The 18204-nt window shown below is 33.7% G+C and overlaps 1 protein-coding gene and 1 pseudogene across 1 annotated transcript; both read left to right on the top strand.

Moving 5' to 3' along the window:
• Positions 1-295: 295 nt before the first annotated feature.
• Positions 296-1390, top strand: LOC120197651 (CLIP-associated protein-like). Its single transcript, XM_039199095.1, has 4 exons — positions 296-390; positions 474-625; positions 733-888; positions 975-1390. Exons 2-4 carry the CDS (start codon positions 620-622, stop codon positions 1113-1115), a joined length of 303 nt encoding a protein of 100 aa, XP_039055026.1. The 5' UTR covers positions 296-390; positions 474-619; the 3' UTR covers positions 1116-1390.
• A 2204-nt stretch (positions 1391-3594) lies between these two features.
• Positions 3595-7126, top strand: LOC120197369 (annotated as a pseudogene).
• Positions 7127-18204: the final 11078 nt, after the last annotated feature.

The following is an 18204-nucleotide window of genomic DNA, read 5'->3' as shown; positions in this document are numbered from 1 at the left end:
CCTATCGATTTATAGATAAGAAATATCATATTTTTTAGGATTTATTGGGAATGTTGTTTGTTCTAGTTTGAAATTGATTCTTTAAAATTAAAGTGAGAATGGTGTTTGGGTTGTTTGTCCACGATTTTCTAATGCCCTGGGTGAGGATATGATGGTAAGTTCATTGAAATTGATATGTCGATAGTGTATTTGATAAGTTGATGGAGCAACTTCAATTGATTTGATTCAAATATGTAGCTTCACCTTGTTTTCCCCGACTGGAGATAATGGATTGTTGTTACTACAACAGATAATGGATTCAAGGTTCTTGCAAGTACCAATGGTCTTAGAGCCTTAAGGGTAATGGAGGCTCGATCTTATGAAGCATCTAGATCACCACTTGAGATGAAGGTTATATGTCTTTATCATAATTCCATCACATTACTATTTTTTTTTGAAGTTAAATTATGAACTTATGCTCTTGCTTGATACAGTGGGTACAAGTATCGGTCCGGTTGTTAGCGAAATAGAGCACCATTTGAAGTTGCACTTCAACGCCCTTGTTCCCGCGGTTGTTGAACGGTTAGGTGACGCCAAACAGCCAGTTAGAGACGCCGCCAGACGCCTACTGCTCACTCTCATGGTGGTAAAGTTACCAGTTTCTTGCTGAGTTTGGGATGCTTTAATGTTTTAGGCTAAATGGTGAAGAATTCGTCTGATTTCTAAAATGTGTGTGTGTATATATTGTTTCAGGTTTCTTCTCCAAAAATTATTGTTGAAAGAGCTGGCTCTTATGCCTGGACACATAGAAGTTGGAGAGTTCGAGAGGAATTTTCCCGGACGGTTACAGCATCAGTCAGTCTTTTTGCATCTACTGAACTTCCACTTCAACGGGCAATTCTTCCTCCTGTATGCTCTTTAACATTTCCAAAATGGATTTTTATTTTTCGTCATGAAATGGCACAGAGATTAGCTGACATAAATTCCTTTATCAGATTTTGCAGCTGTTGGATGACCCAAATCCGGGTATTCGTGAAGCTGCTATATTGTGCATTGAGGTCTGTGAAACATTTTTTTCTATTGTTCTTTTAGAAGAGCTTGGCAACTTGTTGACCTTATGTGTAGGAAGAATTTGACTGTCTTCAAATGAAATCTGATTTGTTGTCCTTTTTTTTGTTATGTTGTTGTTGGGGTCATATTCAAAATTTTAACATATGGTTTGTAAGAACTTTCACCACACTTGAACATACAGCTAAAAGCCTGAAATATGGCTTACATCAGAGGCAGTTCCTCTGTTCTCAGTTATAGAAAAACATGCTGAGCTCCTCATAATAAGCTTTTTATATGCCTTTAGAGGATGGAAATTACAATGAGAAAATTAATAGGAATAAACACAGGAACCTGAACTTTGTTTATAGCCATGGTAATTATATTTAACAATTAAATAAAGAGAAACCATCTCAATTTATGTTGCTCGTCACTCGAGTTTTATACCCTTTTTTGCAAAAAAAATTCCATGTTCTCGTTCATGAACATTTAATACTCAATATAGAGTGTTTGTACTTGTGTTGTCTGCTCCTTGGATTGGTTTTAATATGAGTTATTATTCAAAGTGGCGTGCTTCTATTGAAAAATGTAAGCCATTAATAGTTTTAATCTCTTGTGGAAAAACTGTTCAGTAATTATTCATTCGGTGAGTTTTTTCCTTTACTATTTCTGTTTTGGATGGTTTATTAAGTGTTGCAGTAACTGAGAGCATTAGGTCCACTTCTGTTGTTATTCTTGCAAATTGCTATTAGAGATTTCATGGGTCCTACATTAAAGGTTCTCATATTTGATGGGAAAATTCTGATAAGATATTTTCCTTTCCAGGAAATGTATACACAAGTTGGAACTCAATTAACAGTGACAAATAGGTGATAGCTGGAATAAAAAAATTGATCTCAGGCAATGAGTTTTGTGATTAAATGCTATGATCATTCTATTTTAGGCGATAATGTTCGACAGCAATTGGTGGTCGGCCGGTGAGAGTATGATGATAGAAGAGAGGAGATAATAGGTGGTGGTGGATTTTATGAAAGCATATATGATTTAGAAATTTATGGATTTTGAGTAATTTAAGGATTTTAGGTATTTTAAAAAATTAATAATTTTAATTTTTGAAAAAAATAAAATTAAAAGAAATTAGAAACTTGTTATATATCATGTATCTAAATGATTTTTTTAAAGTTATTAATGGTCAAATATATTAAATGACAATAGAATAAATATTATAAATCCATGTTAAATGTTCAAATGGAGAATGCCTAAAAATGCATTCATATTCTATTTCAGGTTATTGTGAAGCAAAATGGAACATCTCAAACTTATATTTTAAGTTTTGAAGAATCATTGTTTAATTATGTGTTTTGTTCATACAATAATATTTTCAAGTTGAATTTTTAATTTGGATTGCATTTCTTTATATGTTATTGTTTCACTGTTTGGATAATATCATTTTCTCAATTTTGTTCTAATATTGGATTTATTTGGTGTACTTATAGAAATAGAACATTTAATTTCAAAAATTTTATAAAATAAAATTTTATAAAAACAACTTAAAAAAATTTAAAAGGTAAATAACAAGAAAAATATAAAAATGTATACATTTTTATAAAAAATAGATTCCGTAAATTGTTTTCAGAAAAACTAACCAAACAATGTAAAATATTTTACAATGCAGCATCCAAACAATGTAAAATATTTTCTAGAAATATAATTCATTTTCAAAAATTCATTTTTCGAAAACTGTTTTCAGTGAAACAAACTGACTGTTTTCAGTGAAACAAACTGACCCTAAATCTTTTGGTTTGTCATTTTAGGGGAATTGAGAGTGAAATGTGGAGTTGATCCTTTGAAAAAGAGCAGACAGGGAGCGTCCATTTGTTGGAGAAAGCCTACTTTGTCTTTTGTCCTTCAGTTTCCTTTACTACTGCATGTTAGCCATGAAAAATGCACTCATTACCCTCAATCCTTTGAATGCTTGTACTGATATAGTTTCATTTTATGTTTGGTTTTCGTTTCCAGATCTGAAATCTGAGTCTCCCTGTTTTCAATCAACTCATTAGCCATGGCACTGGTAAGTTCTTGTTTATGCAGAAGTGTTTTCAAGTAGAATTCAGAGTGAGAAACCTTAAATAATATATTGGATCTTATATTATCACTGTGAATTCAATTAGTTGATTGGTTTGAAAATATTAAACCAGCAATCGATTTTAACTTTTCTGCTTTCGATTTTGTTGCGATCAATTAACCAGTACTAAGAGAAAGATTGATGCCTAGAGGTTAAATGTGCATCATAGATGGAGTTGCTGATTTTTTTCCCCAAGTAGTTAATAAAATAAAATTGAAAGATCTTTATAGTAATTTATAGGGAAACATTATTTTTTTAGTTGTTTTTGGATTAGTAGCATCTCTTTTATTCTTTTGTAAGTTTTGGTTGTGGTGTTTGATATTGGAATTAGCTTTTTAAGTAATCTGTTTGCTGGTTTTAAATGCAGGTATTGCATGCAGGAAAAACAAATAAAAATGCCTTCACGGCTCTCATTGCTGCGGAATATAGAGGCGTTGCTGTGAAATTGGTTGAAAACTTTGAGATGGGTGTCACTTTGTAAGTTGGTAAATTGCGCCACACTGTCTTCACCTGAAATAACCCAAACCAGAGAAATCCCAACAGCCAAAATCAACGACAAAAATGGAACCTCTCTTGATCACCACGAATGCTACCATCATATTCAAAAGCTTTCACCTTTACTCCAAGATGGTCAAACTGAAGCTGCCCAAACCCTCACAAAGTCTCTTCTCTGTTCAAAATCACCACCTGATCTCTTCAACCTCTTCTCTGTTACCTCACCTTCGTTGAAATTTGTTTTCTCAAATATTCTCTTTTCCTTGCTAGCTCAATCCCTAATGCACAGTGAAGCAATGGAGTTATATAAGGTTACAAGGAAGGAAGGTATGCAACCTTCTATAACTTCTCTTAACTTGTTGCTCGACTCTTTGATGTCTTTAAATAAGTTTGGTAAAGCCCTTGATTTGTTTGAAGAAATAATAGGGTCTGGCTTTAGACCTAATAAATTCATGTATGGAAAAACTATTCGAGCTGCTATGAAATTGGGGGACTTGAAAAGGGCTTATGAGTTTTTGGATTGAATGAAGAACAAAGGGGTGAGTCCAAGTTTGTTTATCTGTAATGCTCTGATTAGTGGCCTTTGTAAAGAGAAGATAATTAGGGATGCAGAGAAAGCTTTTAATGAGATTTCTGAGAGAAAATTGGTGCCAAGTTTGGTTGCATATAATTCTCTTATTGATGGATTTGTAAGGTTGGGGAGTTAGAAAAGGCTTTTGATTTAAAAGAGAGGATGGTAAAGGAGAATGTGGAGCCTAACATTGTTACTTTCAACACATTGGTTCGTGGCCTTTGTCATGCCTGTAGAATAGATGAGGCAAAATGGGTTTTGAAGGAAATGGAAGCCCAAGGATTTGCTGCTGATGGTTATACTTTTAGTATTATTTTTTATGGGTTTTTGAAGAGGGAATGTTGAAAGTGTATTGGCTTTGTATGAAGAAATGAGTGAAAAAGGAGTTGGGATCAATAGATATACATTAAGCAATTGGTTGAATCATTTGTGCAAGGAAGGGAGCATTGAAAAAGCAGAAGAGGTTTTGCAGAATGAAATTGGAAAAGGGTTTGTGCCAAATGAGGTAGTGTTTAATACCATTGTGAATGGGTATTGCCGAACTGGTGATATGAATCGAGCCATTTCTACAGTTGATCGTATGGAAAAGTTGGGGTTGAGGCCTGATTGTGTTACATTCAATACTTTGATAGACAAGTTCTTCTAAATGAAAGAGATGGAAAATGCCGAAGAATGGGTAAAAAAGATGAGGGAAAAGGGTGTTTCGCCCAACGTCCAGACATACAACATTGTGATTAATGGTTATGGGAAAATGAATGAACCCCATAGGTGTTTTGCAATTATAGAAGAAATGGAAAAGGATGGGATTAAGCCAAATATTGTAAGTTATGGTTCCCTCATAAATTGTTTATGGCATGCTTCTCGAAGCCAAAATGACTTCAGGGATATGATAAGTAGAGGTGTGTTGCCTAACATGCAGATATATAACATGCTCATTGCTGGAAATTGTGCTGCCGGGAACTTGAGTGATGCTTTCAAGTACTTTGATGAAATGGTGAAGGGTGAAACAAGACCGACAATCGTAACATTCAATACAATCATCAATGGACTATGCAAGAAGGGAAAGGTAACTGAAGCTGAATCTCTGCTTTCCAAAATCACGAGTAATGGGTGTAGTACCTACAACACCTTATTATCAGGGTATTCTAATGAAGGAAATGTTCATAAATGTCTAGAATTGTATGAAAACATGAAGAGTTTGGCCATCAAGCCAACTTTGCATACCTATCATCCTCTCATTAGTGGATGCAGTAAGGAAGGAATTGAGCTTGCAGAGAGACTGTTTCATGAAATGCAAGAGATGCATTTGACTCCTGATCGACTTGTATATAATGTGTTGATTCACTTGTATGTGGAGCGTGGAGATGTTAAGAATGCATCTTCCTTGCATAGCGAGATGGTAGATCGGGGAATTTGTCCTGACAAAATGACCTACAATAGCTTGATTATGTGGCAGTTTAAGAAGGGAAACTTGTTAGAAATAAAGGATCTTGTTGGTGATATGAAGGCCAAGGGATTGGTTCCTAAAGCTGATACATATGAACTTCTAATTAAGGGATATTGTGAACATAAGGATTTCATTGGAGCATACCTTTGGTATCGAGAAATGTTCGAGAATGATGATTCACTTGTATGTGGAGCGTGGAGATGTTAAGATGCATCTTCCTTGCATAGCGAGATGGTAGATCGGGAATTTGTCCTGACAAAATGACCTACAATAGCTTGATTATGTGGCATTTTAAGAAGGAAACTTGTTAGAAATAGGATCTTGTTGGTGATATGAAGGCCAAGGGATTGGTTCCTAAAGCTGATACATATGAACTTCTAATTAAGGGATATGTGAACATAAGGATTCATTGGAGCATACCTTTGGTATCGAGAAATGTTCGAGAATGATTTCCTTCCACGTATCTCTACTTGTAAGGAACTTGTGATTGGTCTTAGAGGGAAGGGAAAGGTGCAAGAGGCTCAGATTATCTGCTCGGAAATGAAGGAAAAAGGAATGGATAATTGGAGATCCGATGAGGACCTATCAGCTGCTGCCAACATTTAACCAGGGACTGATACCAGATACCACAAAAAGGAAAGTCACTGTATTGAAAGAGCAGTGAACAAGGAGAACTGGAAAAGCTTAAAGCCTAATAGTTCACGTTCAAAGAGAGCTGAAGGTGTTTCACATGTATAATTAGTTTCTTCTAAGCTATGAGCTTCAGTGGGTAGCTTTAATCTGTATAGTTGTGACAAGAAATTACTCTACAGGAATGTCGATCAGAAGGAAGTGACTCATGTGCCCGTCTAACTCTGCTGCTTTTCCAGACAGGTTCGCTCCCCCTGTTTCTTTTCCTATAATTGTTCTCCAACTCGAAAGGAATTTATTCCCAGACAAGTCTTTTAACCCATAATTCATTAGGTCTAAATTTGCATGCAAAATTATGTTTTGCTTCAGTGAATATTAGAGGCCAACAGACTAAACTATCCCATTAATCCCAAATTTTGTTGCTCAGAAGTGGCTAATTAGTGCTGGCTGTTGACCAGATATAGCGTTGACAAGGTTTAGCTGGCTATCTGGTTTTCTATATTTAAACCTTTCTTAAATAAAAACTTGGGCTAAGAGTTGTTATTACTGTTTCTTTTGACCAGCTTCGCTATTGCAAGAGAAGGTGAACTTTACTATCGGCACCATTGATGATATTCAAAAGCTTCATATCCGCACAATCCCACTTGGGGAGCACACATGCCGCATATGACATCAAGAACAATCTCGAACCTTTGCTATATGTAGTTTGAAAAACCAGTCTAGTGCCGATGAATCTGAAATGCATTTTGTTCGCCTGTTAGATGATACCCTCTTGATTCGAAAAAACATGGGAATTTTCTTTTACGTTTTGAGGTCAGTTGCAGTGCCATTCCATGCTGAGCTTATATACAAAGTTACATATACTAAAACTTCACTGATAACATATATCTACATGTTTATGCAATTCAAAACCTTTTGCTGAGTTCTCTGATGTACCATAACAAGGAGTTCGAATTTCTGGCCTGGTGTGACCGTGAACGGCCTCAGAGACCTGAGCAGAACCTTTCGAGAATCCCATTAATGCTTGGGGAAAGGAGTTTCATGAAGTCATGGTATTGTTTACTCGGACTGGGTTGAGATGTTTGACCTTCCCTTTGCTGGTGGAACTCCTCCGCCTTGTATTGGACTATCGCTTGAATGGCCAACAAAAAACTCCAAATGGCCTCCGGTGCCGCCTGCAACCACAGCAGATTGTTGAACTGCTCTGAACTGAGTAATTCAAAGTCTGTTTTACCCTTCAACTCATCTTTGGAGGAGAATGAATCGAATGATGGAGCATCTTCCAAGAACCATAAGAACTTACCCAGCCCCGATTCCAAGGCTTCAACTATGTCGGCGGCACTAATTAACTCAAATGGGGATTTGAAAGAACCGAAGGGGGGAACCAATCAGGAGAATATTCAGAATTCCATCTCTTATTATGAAGATATTTGCAGACGAGAATTCTACCCTTCTTGGGTGGTCTTCTCGCAGCGGGGTTGTCTCAGAAAAGACATTAATATAAGGTTAATATACAGCGTTATCGGATACATTAAAAGATTTTAACAAATTCGGTTTAACGCTATCGGAAATGTTGAGTGATAATAATGTAGTAGGTCCTAAATCATGAATAAATATTAAAAACTTTTACAACCGACAAACTTAGCTTGTTGGTTTATGTCGATACTTTATAAAAATGTATCGATCTATATCAATATAACAGGTAAAAATATGATAAAATCGGTCTCGAAAAGACAAAACCGATAAAGCTCTACCAGATATATTGAAAGTGTCGATACTTTAATATAAGTATCGACACTTTGTGAATTTAAAAGATAAACAGTTTTAGCGTCTATAAAGTGTCGATACTTTATAACAATGTATCGATTCACAACGATATAACAAGTAAAAATATGATAAAACTAGTATAGAGCGATCGGATATATTGAAAGTGTCGATACTTTAATATAAGTATCGACACTTTGTGAATTTAAAAGAGAAATAATTTTAGCGCCTATAAAGTGTCGATATTTTATAACTATGTATCGATCCACAACGATATAACAAGTAAAAATATGACAAAACCGGTCTCTAAAGGACAAAATCGGTATAGAGCGATTGAATATATTGCAAGTGTCGATACTTTAATATAAGTATCGACATTTTGTGAATTTAAAAGAGAAGCAGTTTTAGCGCCTATAAAGTGTCGATACTTTATAAAAATGTATTGATCCATAACGATATAACAGGTAAAAATATGACAAAACCGGTGTCGAAATGACAAAACCGGTAAAGCGCTACCGGATATATTGAAAGTGTCGATACTTTAACAAGTACGCGTAATAAATTATCGATACTTTCAAAGAAATAGGTAATTATACTATTGAAAGTATCGACACCTGACATAAAAGTATCGACACTTTGATAGTTGTATCGATTAAATATAAATAACATATCTGGTGAAAATATAAAGGGCATATCCTCTGAAAAATAGATAGAACGGATGAGCTTTTGAAATCGAAGCGTAATTGTTATTGCATTTCAGAAGGCATTTCTAAAACAAAGTTGTTTGTTTGTTGCTGAAGTCGAATCGGAAAGTACGTTATCGAAACCCTAGTTTTTTATTATTACAGTAATCGGAAATAGTATTTTTATGTGTTATTTGGAGTTTTGGAGTAAATAAGCATTTGAGTCCGATTACAGATAGAAAGTGATATTCTAGGTAAAATATAAATATCAATACTTTTATTAAATATTATAGGTAGAAAATGATATTATAGGTTGTATAAATGTGTCGATACTTGGAGTATTGAGTGTTCCTATTTGTTTGAAGGAAATAGGGATTACGGTTTTTGGGTTTGGTTTGGAGATTTCAAATCGAAGCCAAGAAGGATCTGAGACCGATTATATAATATTATATGTAGAAAATAAATATGGATACCTGTTTATAATATTATAGGTAGAAAATGATATTGTAGGTTGTATAAATGTGTCGATACTTGTTGTAGTGGCCATTCAAATTCTTTTGAATGAAATTGTTTTACTACAAGATTAGTTATCGATATTTGTATATTGAATGAAGTGTATGTAACCAGTATTTGATTTGATTTACGTAAACTGATATATGAAGGAAAAATGAAGTTAAAGGATCTTGGAAATGTTGGTGGCAAGATGACGTTGAAATTGAGGCCGAGATTCGAAAGCAACCAAAGGGTAGATATATGTACTTCTAGTAAGTATCAATGTCTTTTTGTTATTATTGTTGAAATGGTAATTGAATTAAAGTATTTAAGAACTTTAAATTGATTACAAATTTTAAATGTTGACAGTATGACCAAATGCCAAATGATGAAGGAAGGTGGCGAACACATCGGTTCGGTATGTAAATTGAAATTGACATTGAGTATTATTTAACGTTAATGTATTGATTAAGAAATGTTTATGCCTAATATTAGGTGAGAAATGATGTGTTGGAGAAATGAAATTCTATGAGTGATGCTGAGAAGGAACCTTACATCACACATCAAAGATGGATAGTGAAGAATACAAAGAATGGAGGAAAGCACATGAAAAGAAGGTATTCATTAAATTTGTAAATACGTTGATACAAAATATATAAGAACTATAACATTATATATTGTTAAAAAATGTAGGAAGTGTCGATAAGGTGCAACATTAAAAGGGTGAATTCATTAATTAAACACCTTAAGGAGAAGGGTCAGTTGAATGTGCTGGGAGAATTGGGGTTTGGATCGTTGGTAGGAGTAAGAGATCGACCTATTCGGAGGGAATTGTGTCGATCCTTGATGGAGCAATTTGATGTCGAACAATGTATTGTTAAATATGGTGATTATTCATTTCCTCTATGGATCCTATGTGCTGCAGCCATCTTGGGGGTAGTAAATGAAGGAAAAAGTGTTGTAGAAGTCTCTAAGAGTAAGAATTGGAAAGACTTGCCTCCAAATATGGTTTGAAGCAGAAGGTGACATATGATGAACTTGAAGAGGAAATCAAAAGTGGATCTTATGGGGGGGATGTGCTGAAGGACCTAGTTCTATTGTACCTTGTCGGGATCTTTCTTTGTCCAACGGGTGATACGTCAACAAACAAGGACTATATGAAGCTCATTTGCGATGAAGACTTGAAGGGTGAATTCAATTGGGCTGAATATGTCCATTCGAGATTGATTGAATCAATAATCACCTTTAAAAAGGGCAGCCAAAGATACCTCAAAGGGTGCATAGCAATCTTAGAGGTCAATGAGTTGAAGAATGTTTTGTTTTTTTATATAAAATGATAGTATAGTTATTATATAAAATTATAAATTTTATTATAAATACAGGTTGCACTGTTCAATTTTTGGTCGGGCTATGAGGTAGTGTCGGCTTATGAAAGAAACGAAGTGGCACACATCCGTGCATGGGGGAAGGAAGAGGTGGTTAGAGTGATGGCGAAGTTGAGGTGTTGAGGGGTGAAGTGGTGAAAGAAGTTGATGTGTTGAGGGGTGAACTTAAGATGGTGACGGGTGAAAAAATTGATGGAGTGGTGAAGGAGGTTGTGGAATTGAGGAGTGATCTTACGAGGATGAATGGGGTGGTTGATGAATACTTGGATGAAGGGAAAAATTGAATGGTGAAATAAAATAGATGAAGAGCTATGTAGAGCAAAATTACGATGAACTGAAAAGATGGAGGAAGAAGAAAAGATGGAGAAAGAAGAAAGGATGGAGGAAATGAGGAGGAAGGATGTCGATGTGATCTATACACCAGAGAGTGTTATAGATGCAGATTTGGATTCAGAATGGCCTGCACCCTAGAAGAAGAAGCAGAATGTAAGTTCAATAAAAGAAAACTTAATTTGATCTTTATCATGTTGTTGCGACAAAAATTTGTATGCAAAAGTGTAGGTTGAAAAAGCTGATATTCCAAGCAGAATTGATGACCTCGAAGTTGCAATTTGTGATTATTTATAGAATAGTGGGTTAGAATCGGGGTAAGTGAAATATATTGCTTTGTGAGTAATATTTAAATATTTCATGACATGATATTAATCCTACGGATTCATACATATATTCTGTAATCTCAATGGGAAATCAATTCGCTAATGTATTCGACGTTGCAACGTTGAAGCCTACAGAATGGGTTGGCGGTGTGGTAAGTCGAAAGTACAAAATGTTAAAACTTATTGAATATGTTCTGATTGTGTAATTAATTTTGTTAGGTTATTGATTTGCTCACCTAGACAATATGCTATCATTCCAAAAAGTCACTCCGGAGGATTGGCTACCTTCCATACCACTTAGCGGTGAGTTAAATTAATAAATGTTGAAAAATAGTGTTATAGAAGGTAAATTAATAATGATTGTCGCGTAATTTGCACAACAGTGTTGGATTCCAACAACAAAGTAAGTGTTGAGGGTATTGCTACCTTTTGGGGTCCTATATTGGGTAACTATGTGAAATTCACCGACTGTGAGAAGGTAAGACACCATACGAATTGCAAATGATGTTTTCGGATATAGAATGTTGAATTTTGTCAAATTGGGTGAGAAATTTGTTGCAGATCATGATCATAATAAACTACCATAATTCACATTGGTATCTGTTGGTGTTGGATATGGTAGATCGTGTTGCAACAATATATGATAGTTTGTTTACATCTGAAGCAGCTAAATAGAGAGTGAATGATGCTAAGAGATTGGTATGTATGAAATGAAATTATGTAAATTATAATGCATAATTTGTATGGATCATAACTTCATATTTTTTAATGCAAATGAAAATATTATATAGTTATAATAAGAATCACAATTGGGTAGAAGCATGTGGATCTCTAGGAAAGTTCCCTTTGAAAAATTTCAAATTTCTGGAGTATAAGATGAATGAGCAAGTGAATGGGTATAAGATGTTATCATAAATAGAAAACTTAATTTATGCAGGTTTCATAATTGAAATGTGTGGTATTCAAATTTGTAACAGATATGATTGCGACATGTATGTGATGATGCGGATGGAATAAATCGGTTCTACAGGGGTAACTAGTGATTTTGTAAGTGGAATTAAAAATTTGTTTGTGGTTAAATTGTTAAAAGTCATAGATTGAATGTTGTGGTTTACAATACTTAACGTACTGACAATTTGAATATAGGTTGGACAGTGGGATCGATCGCGAAAATTAAACGATATCGTAAGCCACAATCAAAATCAACTAAGAGAGGAGATAACAAAAGCTTCCATGAGACACAAGAATAACAAAAGGAAACGATGATGTAAATGTAGATAAGATTTATAATTTTGTATACTATTTATAATTTTGTATGTGAATGTAATTATGTATGAGATGAGAAAAGTTAGCAGTAGGTTGTTGTACATGTTTCTTATAAACAGTAAGAGTCATGTTGATACTTACGATATATAGAGATTGTTATCTGCATTATTCCAAATGTCATCATAATTGTCATCGTGTGCGTCACTGAATGGCCATTCCATATTGAGGGTATGTACAATAATTACAAAATTCAATAACTTTCAAGTAATAGGTAAATTTACAATGTAGGTGGTAAAAATTGACTTTTTAATGACAAAATTAATAAACACAAATATTTGTTTTCAACATTTTGTCCAGTATGGTTCCCAAACGTAAAGTTTCCAAACGTAAAGTTCCCAAACGTAAAGTTTCCAAAAAATAGGTAAGCAGATGTGTCGATACATTTATAAAAAGTATCGATCCCAAAAACATTGAAACTCATAATTATAATGTAATAGGTAATTTTATAATATAACTGGTATAAATATACCAGTTTTATGTGAGAATAGGTCTACATAATGTATCGACACTTTTGAAATTGGTGTCGATACTTTTTGTCCAGAATGAATGCCCAAAATAGTGAACGCATAAAGTATCGATACATTTATAAAACACGTATTGATCCTAGAAACATCGAAACCCATAATTATAATGTAATAGGTAAATTTACATTGTAACCGGTATAACTATACCGGTTTTATGAGAGAATAGGTCTACATAATGTATCGACACTTCTGGAATTTGTGTCGATACTGTTTGTCCAGAAGGAATGCCCAAAAGGGTGCACCCATAAAGTATCGATACGTTTTTTTAAAAGTGTCGATCCCAGAGACATCGAAACTCATAATTATAATGTAATAGGGAATTTTGTAATTTAATCGGTATAAATATACTAGTTTTATGTTAGAATAGGTCTACATAATGTATCGGCACTTTTGAAATTGGTGTCAATACTTTTTGTCCAGAATGAATGCCCAAAATGGTAAACGCATAAAGTGTCGATACATTTTTAAAAAGTGTCGGTCCCAGAGACATTGAAACCCATAATTATAATGTAATAGGTAATTTTGTAATGTAACCGATATAAATATATCGGTTTTATTTGAGAATAAGTCTACTTAATTTATCTACACTTTCTAATTTTATGTCGATACATTTTGTCCAGAATGAATGCCCAAAAAAATTGTGCACGCATAAAGTGTCGATCATTTATAAAAAGTATCGATCCCAGAAACATCGAAACCCATGATTATAATGTAATAGGTAATTTTTCAATGTAACCGGTATAAATATATCGGTTTTATGCGAGAATAGGTCTAGAAAATGTATCGATACTTGTGTATTTTGTGTCGATACTTTTTGTCCAGAAGGAATGCCCAAAAAGGGTCCACCCTTAAAGTGTCGATACATTTTTAAAAAGTGTCGATCCCAAAAACAACGAAACAGATAATTATAATGTAATAGGTAAATTTCAATGTAACCGATATAAATATACCGTTTTATGAGAGAATAGGTCTATAAAATGTATCGACACTTGTGGAATTTGTGTCGATACTTTTGGTCCAAAAGGAATGCCCAAAAGGGTGCACCCATAAAGTGTCGATACATTTTTAAAAAGTGTTGATCCTAAAAGCATCGAAACAAATAATTATAATGTAATAGGTAAATTTCAATGTAACCGGTATAAATATACCAGTTTTATGTGAGAATAGGTATACAAAATGTATCGACACTTCTGGAATTTGTGCCGATACTTTTTGTCTAGAATGAATGCCTAAAAGGGTGCACCCATAAAGTGTCGATACATTTTTAAAAAGTTTTGATCCCAAAAACATCGAAACCGATAATTATAATGTAATAGGTAAATTTCCAATGTAACTGGTATAATATACTCGTTTTATGAGAAAATAGGTCAGCATAAAGTATCGACAATTGTTAAATTTGTGTCGATACCATTTTAAAAATCGTGTTTTCCCCCTTCATTATTTATAGATTATAATCGATACAAACTCTAAATCGACAAACCCTAAACCTAAAGATAGAAGATAACTCTTCCTCTCCGACGAATACCATTCTCATAACAATGACAATAAGATATTCAGGTAAATTTATCGATATTTTATGGGTTTGATTGATTTATAGATTGAAGTTTTTTTTCCTGAATGTGTTTGTGTTCCAATATAACATCATCCACACCCAAAATGGTCCAAAATGTTATCGTCAGAAGAGCGATCTTTCTCAAAGCTCTTCTCAACCCAGGTCTTCTCAACCACAACCTCCTTCTCAAACAATCGCTTATTCTGAGGAAATCAGGTCGTTCAAAACTTTGAACTTTCGATCCGATATGGAGAAAGAAAGATGGCAGAGGAGTTTAAAAGTAAGGAAGATTCTTCCCGAACGTGTCATTGACCTAGGTTTCTTGTTCGATGATAAATATGCATTTAGTTTTAAATCCATATTTACATCTTGGGGTTGGCTTGAATTCCTTGGTGTAGAACCAAAATATTACCCCAACCTAGTTAGAGTCTTCTACAACAATGCTTCTTTACAGCACGAGCCTAATAAGACTAATATAATAGGAATTAATACTCATGTCATGGGAATATATATATATATATATATCTCCGGATACTATTGCGGAGGGTCTAGGTGTCGAGAATAAAAGAGATTCAGATGAAAATGATTTAGATACTACAGTAGAATGGGTTGCTAGAAATAACCCAATTCATCTAGATGTAGAGTCGAGAGTGTTTCACAAAATGCTCACTTGGTATGTCCGGTATACTAGGGGAAAACATTCAACGCTTCGAGACAGTGATTATTGGTGGATAGCAAAGTATAAATCAAAAACGGCTCCAAACATTGCTAAACTAATATTTAATACAATTGTATATATGGTCACAAAGGGAGAAACAATTTCAACTTCACTACCATATGGATGTGTCATCACCCATCTATTGAATAAGAAAGAAGATGATTTTTTGCATGACGCCCCTGTTCGATTAACCCGTAAGATTGACATATTATTTATTAAAAAAGCGGGATATGATTTTGTTGAAAAAGTCAATTGGAAGCGTTTCAATGATGTCAGATTAGATCAAGAGAGGGAGGAAATAGACCCTATTGGCCATGAAGACGACCAACCATTGCTTGACGAATTACGTCAACGACCTCAAACGAGTTAGGTAATTAATTATTTATGTTTATAAACATTTACACATTCTGAAATGTATTTTATTTTCTTTAAACAGATGTGGACAACCAAGTGGTCAATGAAGATAAAGATGACGATAAAGATGATGATGATCAAAACAAGTATATCGTGTCTGCAATGCCGCCTGCAAGAAAACTTGTAATTTTTTATATCAATGGTGTCCTTGCCTACTTCCCAAGACAACCAAAAAGTTCCCATTCTGTTCTTTTGTATCCATTATTTTAACATATAAGCGTAGAAATTTTAATCTCAGTTTCTTCATGTTGTAGATGTTGTCCTCAGAACAAGATTATATAAATTTACGCATTTTTGTATAGACAATTTTGTTGTTGCCATTTGGTCTTCCAAGATGAGGTTAGAACTATTGAGCAATTGAATTATTGTAGCCAAAATCGTTAATATACAATTGAATATTAACATTCAAACTTGATTACAATCTCATGCATAACATCAACCCTGTACTTGAGAAACTACCTTTACCGTCTGACCATTTTCTATTCACTTGGGTATGATGAATGTCATTACAGTTTGCTGACTTTTATTTGTCTATGATTCCTACATATTTATGTTCGACTATTTGTGAACATGATCAAGCAAATTGCAAAATATACGATAATGTTACATACTGTAAAGATCTTAATGATGTTTGGAACGTGTTTCCTTATTTTAATAACTTAAATACACTGTTGGTCGATGATTCAACGAAAAAAATGATTTATAATCCGATAAGTTACATTTATGCAATATGTTTTTCCAGTTAAACATGTGTTCATACATTGATTCATTAACAATTTATGTGTTTATATAGAAATACAATTACATATGTCCACATTCCTTTGACGCTGTTTCCCATTCTGGCGACAATGCTCTAGGTATGACACAAATTTATTCATGCTTATGCGAATTTAGTTTATTGTTAGTAAAATTGCACCTCATTAGTTTGATAATTTAAATTATTTATATATTATATCAGAAAAAGGTGGTAACATACGAGAGTATTCGAAAAATTTGTTGAAGGCGCCTAATGTTCCAGATTTCGTTAGAAATAACCTTTTTTCATCGGATTATTTTCGTTGTGGGTACATTATTTGAACATTGTTATGTATAAATTTCTTGTGTATGTATGTCTTGGTTTGATTATGTTGTGTGTATATTTTCATTCGGATGGGATGGGTTGTGCATAACAAAATAATCTATTTATCTTTTCCATATGAGTACTTTATACCCAACATGTGACAAGTGTGACAATCCTATCAACTCACAACTCAACTTTGAACTCAATCAATATTGTCTTTTACCCGCTTGATGGTTCATAACGCATGTTACTTGAACAGTATGAATCAATTATGCAATTTCCATGTTCAATTTAACACTGCATTTCAAATTCATTTTATATGTAATTGGAGTTTGAATTTAAATTTCAATTTGAGTTTGAATTTCAATATAAATTTTTGCTCCACTATAAATATTAGCCCGAGCCTTTGTTCCATCCAAACAACAACTTACTTAATTGAAGCATCCGGAGTGTTTCAAATTTCATTTATAAGGTAACAACTTACCTTTTTCAAAACTTATCAACTTAGCTAATATGCATGTTATTATTGATTATTCCTACTTAGAAATATCGGTAACTTACAAACATGTATCGACACATAAAGTTTCCAAACTTAAAGTTTCTCATAAAGTTTCGATACATTTTTAAAAAGTATCCATCCAAAAAACATTGAAACCGAAAATTATAATGTAATAGGTAAATTTACAATGTGACCAGTATAAATATATCGATTTTATGAGCAAATAGGTCAGCATAAAGTATCGACACCTTTTAAATTTGTGTCGATACTTTTTGTCCGAGCCTTTGCTCAACGAGCTTCACGCATAAAAGTGTCGATACATTTAAAATTGTATCGATCCAAAAAATATCGAAACCGAAAATTATAATGTAATAGGTAAATTTACAATGTAACCGGTATAAATATATCGGTTTTATGTGAAAATAGGTATACATAATGTATCGACACTTTTTAAATTTGTTTCGATACATTTTGTCCATAATGAATGCCAAACGGGGTGCACGCATAAAGTGTTGATATATTTTTAAAAAGTATCGATCTCAAAAACATCGAAACCGATAATTATAATGTAATAGGTAAATTTACAATGTAACCGGTATAAGTATACCGGTTTTATGAGAAAATAGGTGAACATAATGTATCGACACTTTTTAGATTTGTGTCGATACATTTTGTCCAGAATGAATGCAAAACAGGATTCACGCATAAAGTGTCGATACATTTTTAAAAAGTATCGATCTTAAAAACATCGAAACCGATAATTATAATGTGATAGGTAAATTTACAATATAACCGGTATAAGTATTTCGGTTTTATGAGAAAATAAGTGAACATAAT

The sequence above is a fragment of the Hibiscus syriacus genome, unplaced genomic scaffold, assembly GCF_006381635.1.
Source record: "Hibiscus syriacus cultivar Baekdansim isolate YM2019G1 unplaced genomic scaffold, ASM638163v2 tig00117048_pilon, whole genome shotgun sequence".
Classification (NCBI taxonomy): Eukaryota; Viridiplantae; Streptophyta; class Magnoliopsida; order Malvales; family Malvaceae; genus Hibiscus; species Hibiscus syriacus.
The sequence above is the reverse complement of the archived record's forward strand: the minus strand, read 5'-3'. Positions and strand labels throughout refer to the sequence as shown.

Coding starts and splice junctions, on each gene's coding strand:
- LOC120197651 (XM_039199095.1), top strand. Junction 889..974: donor AACGGGCAATTCTTCCTCCT/GTATGCTCTTTA, acceptor TTCCTTTATCAG/ATTTTGCAGCTGTTGGATGA.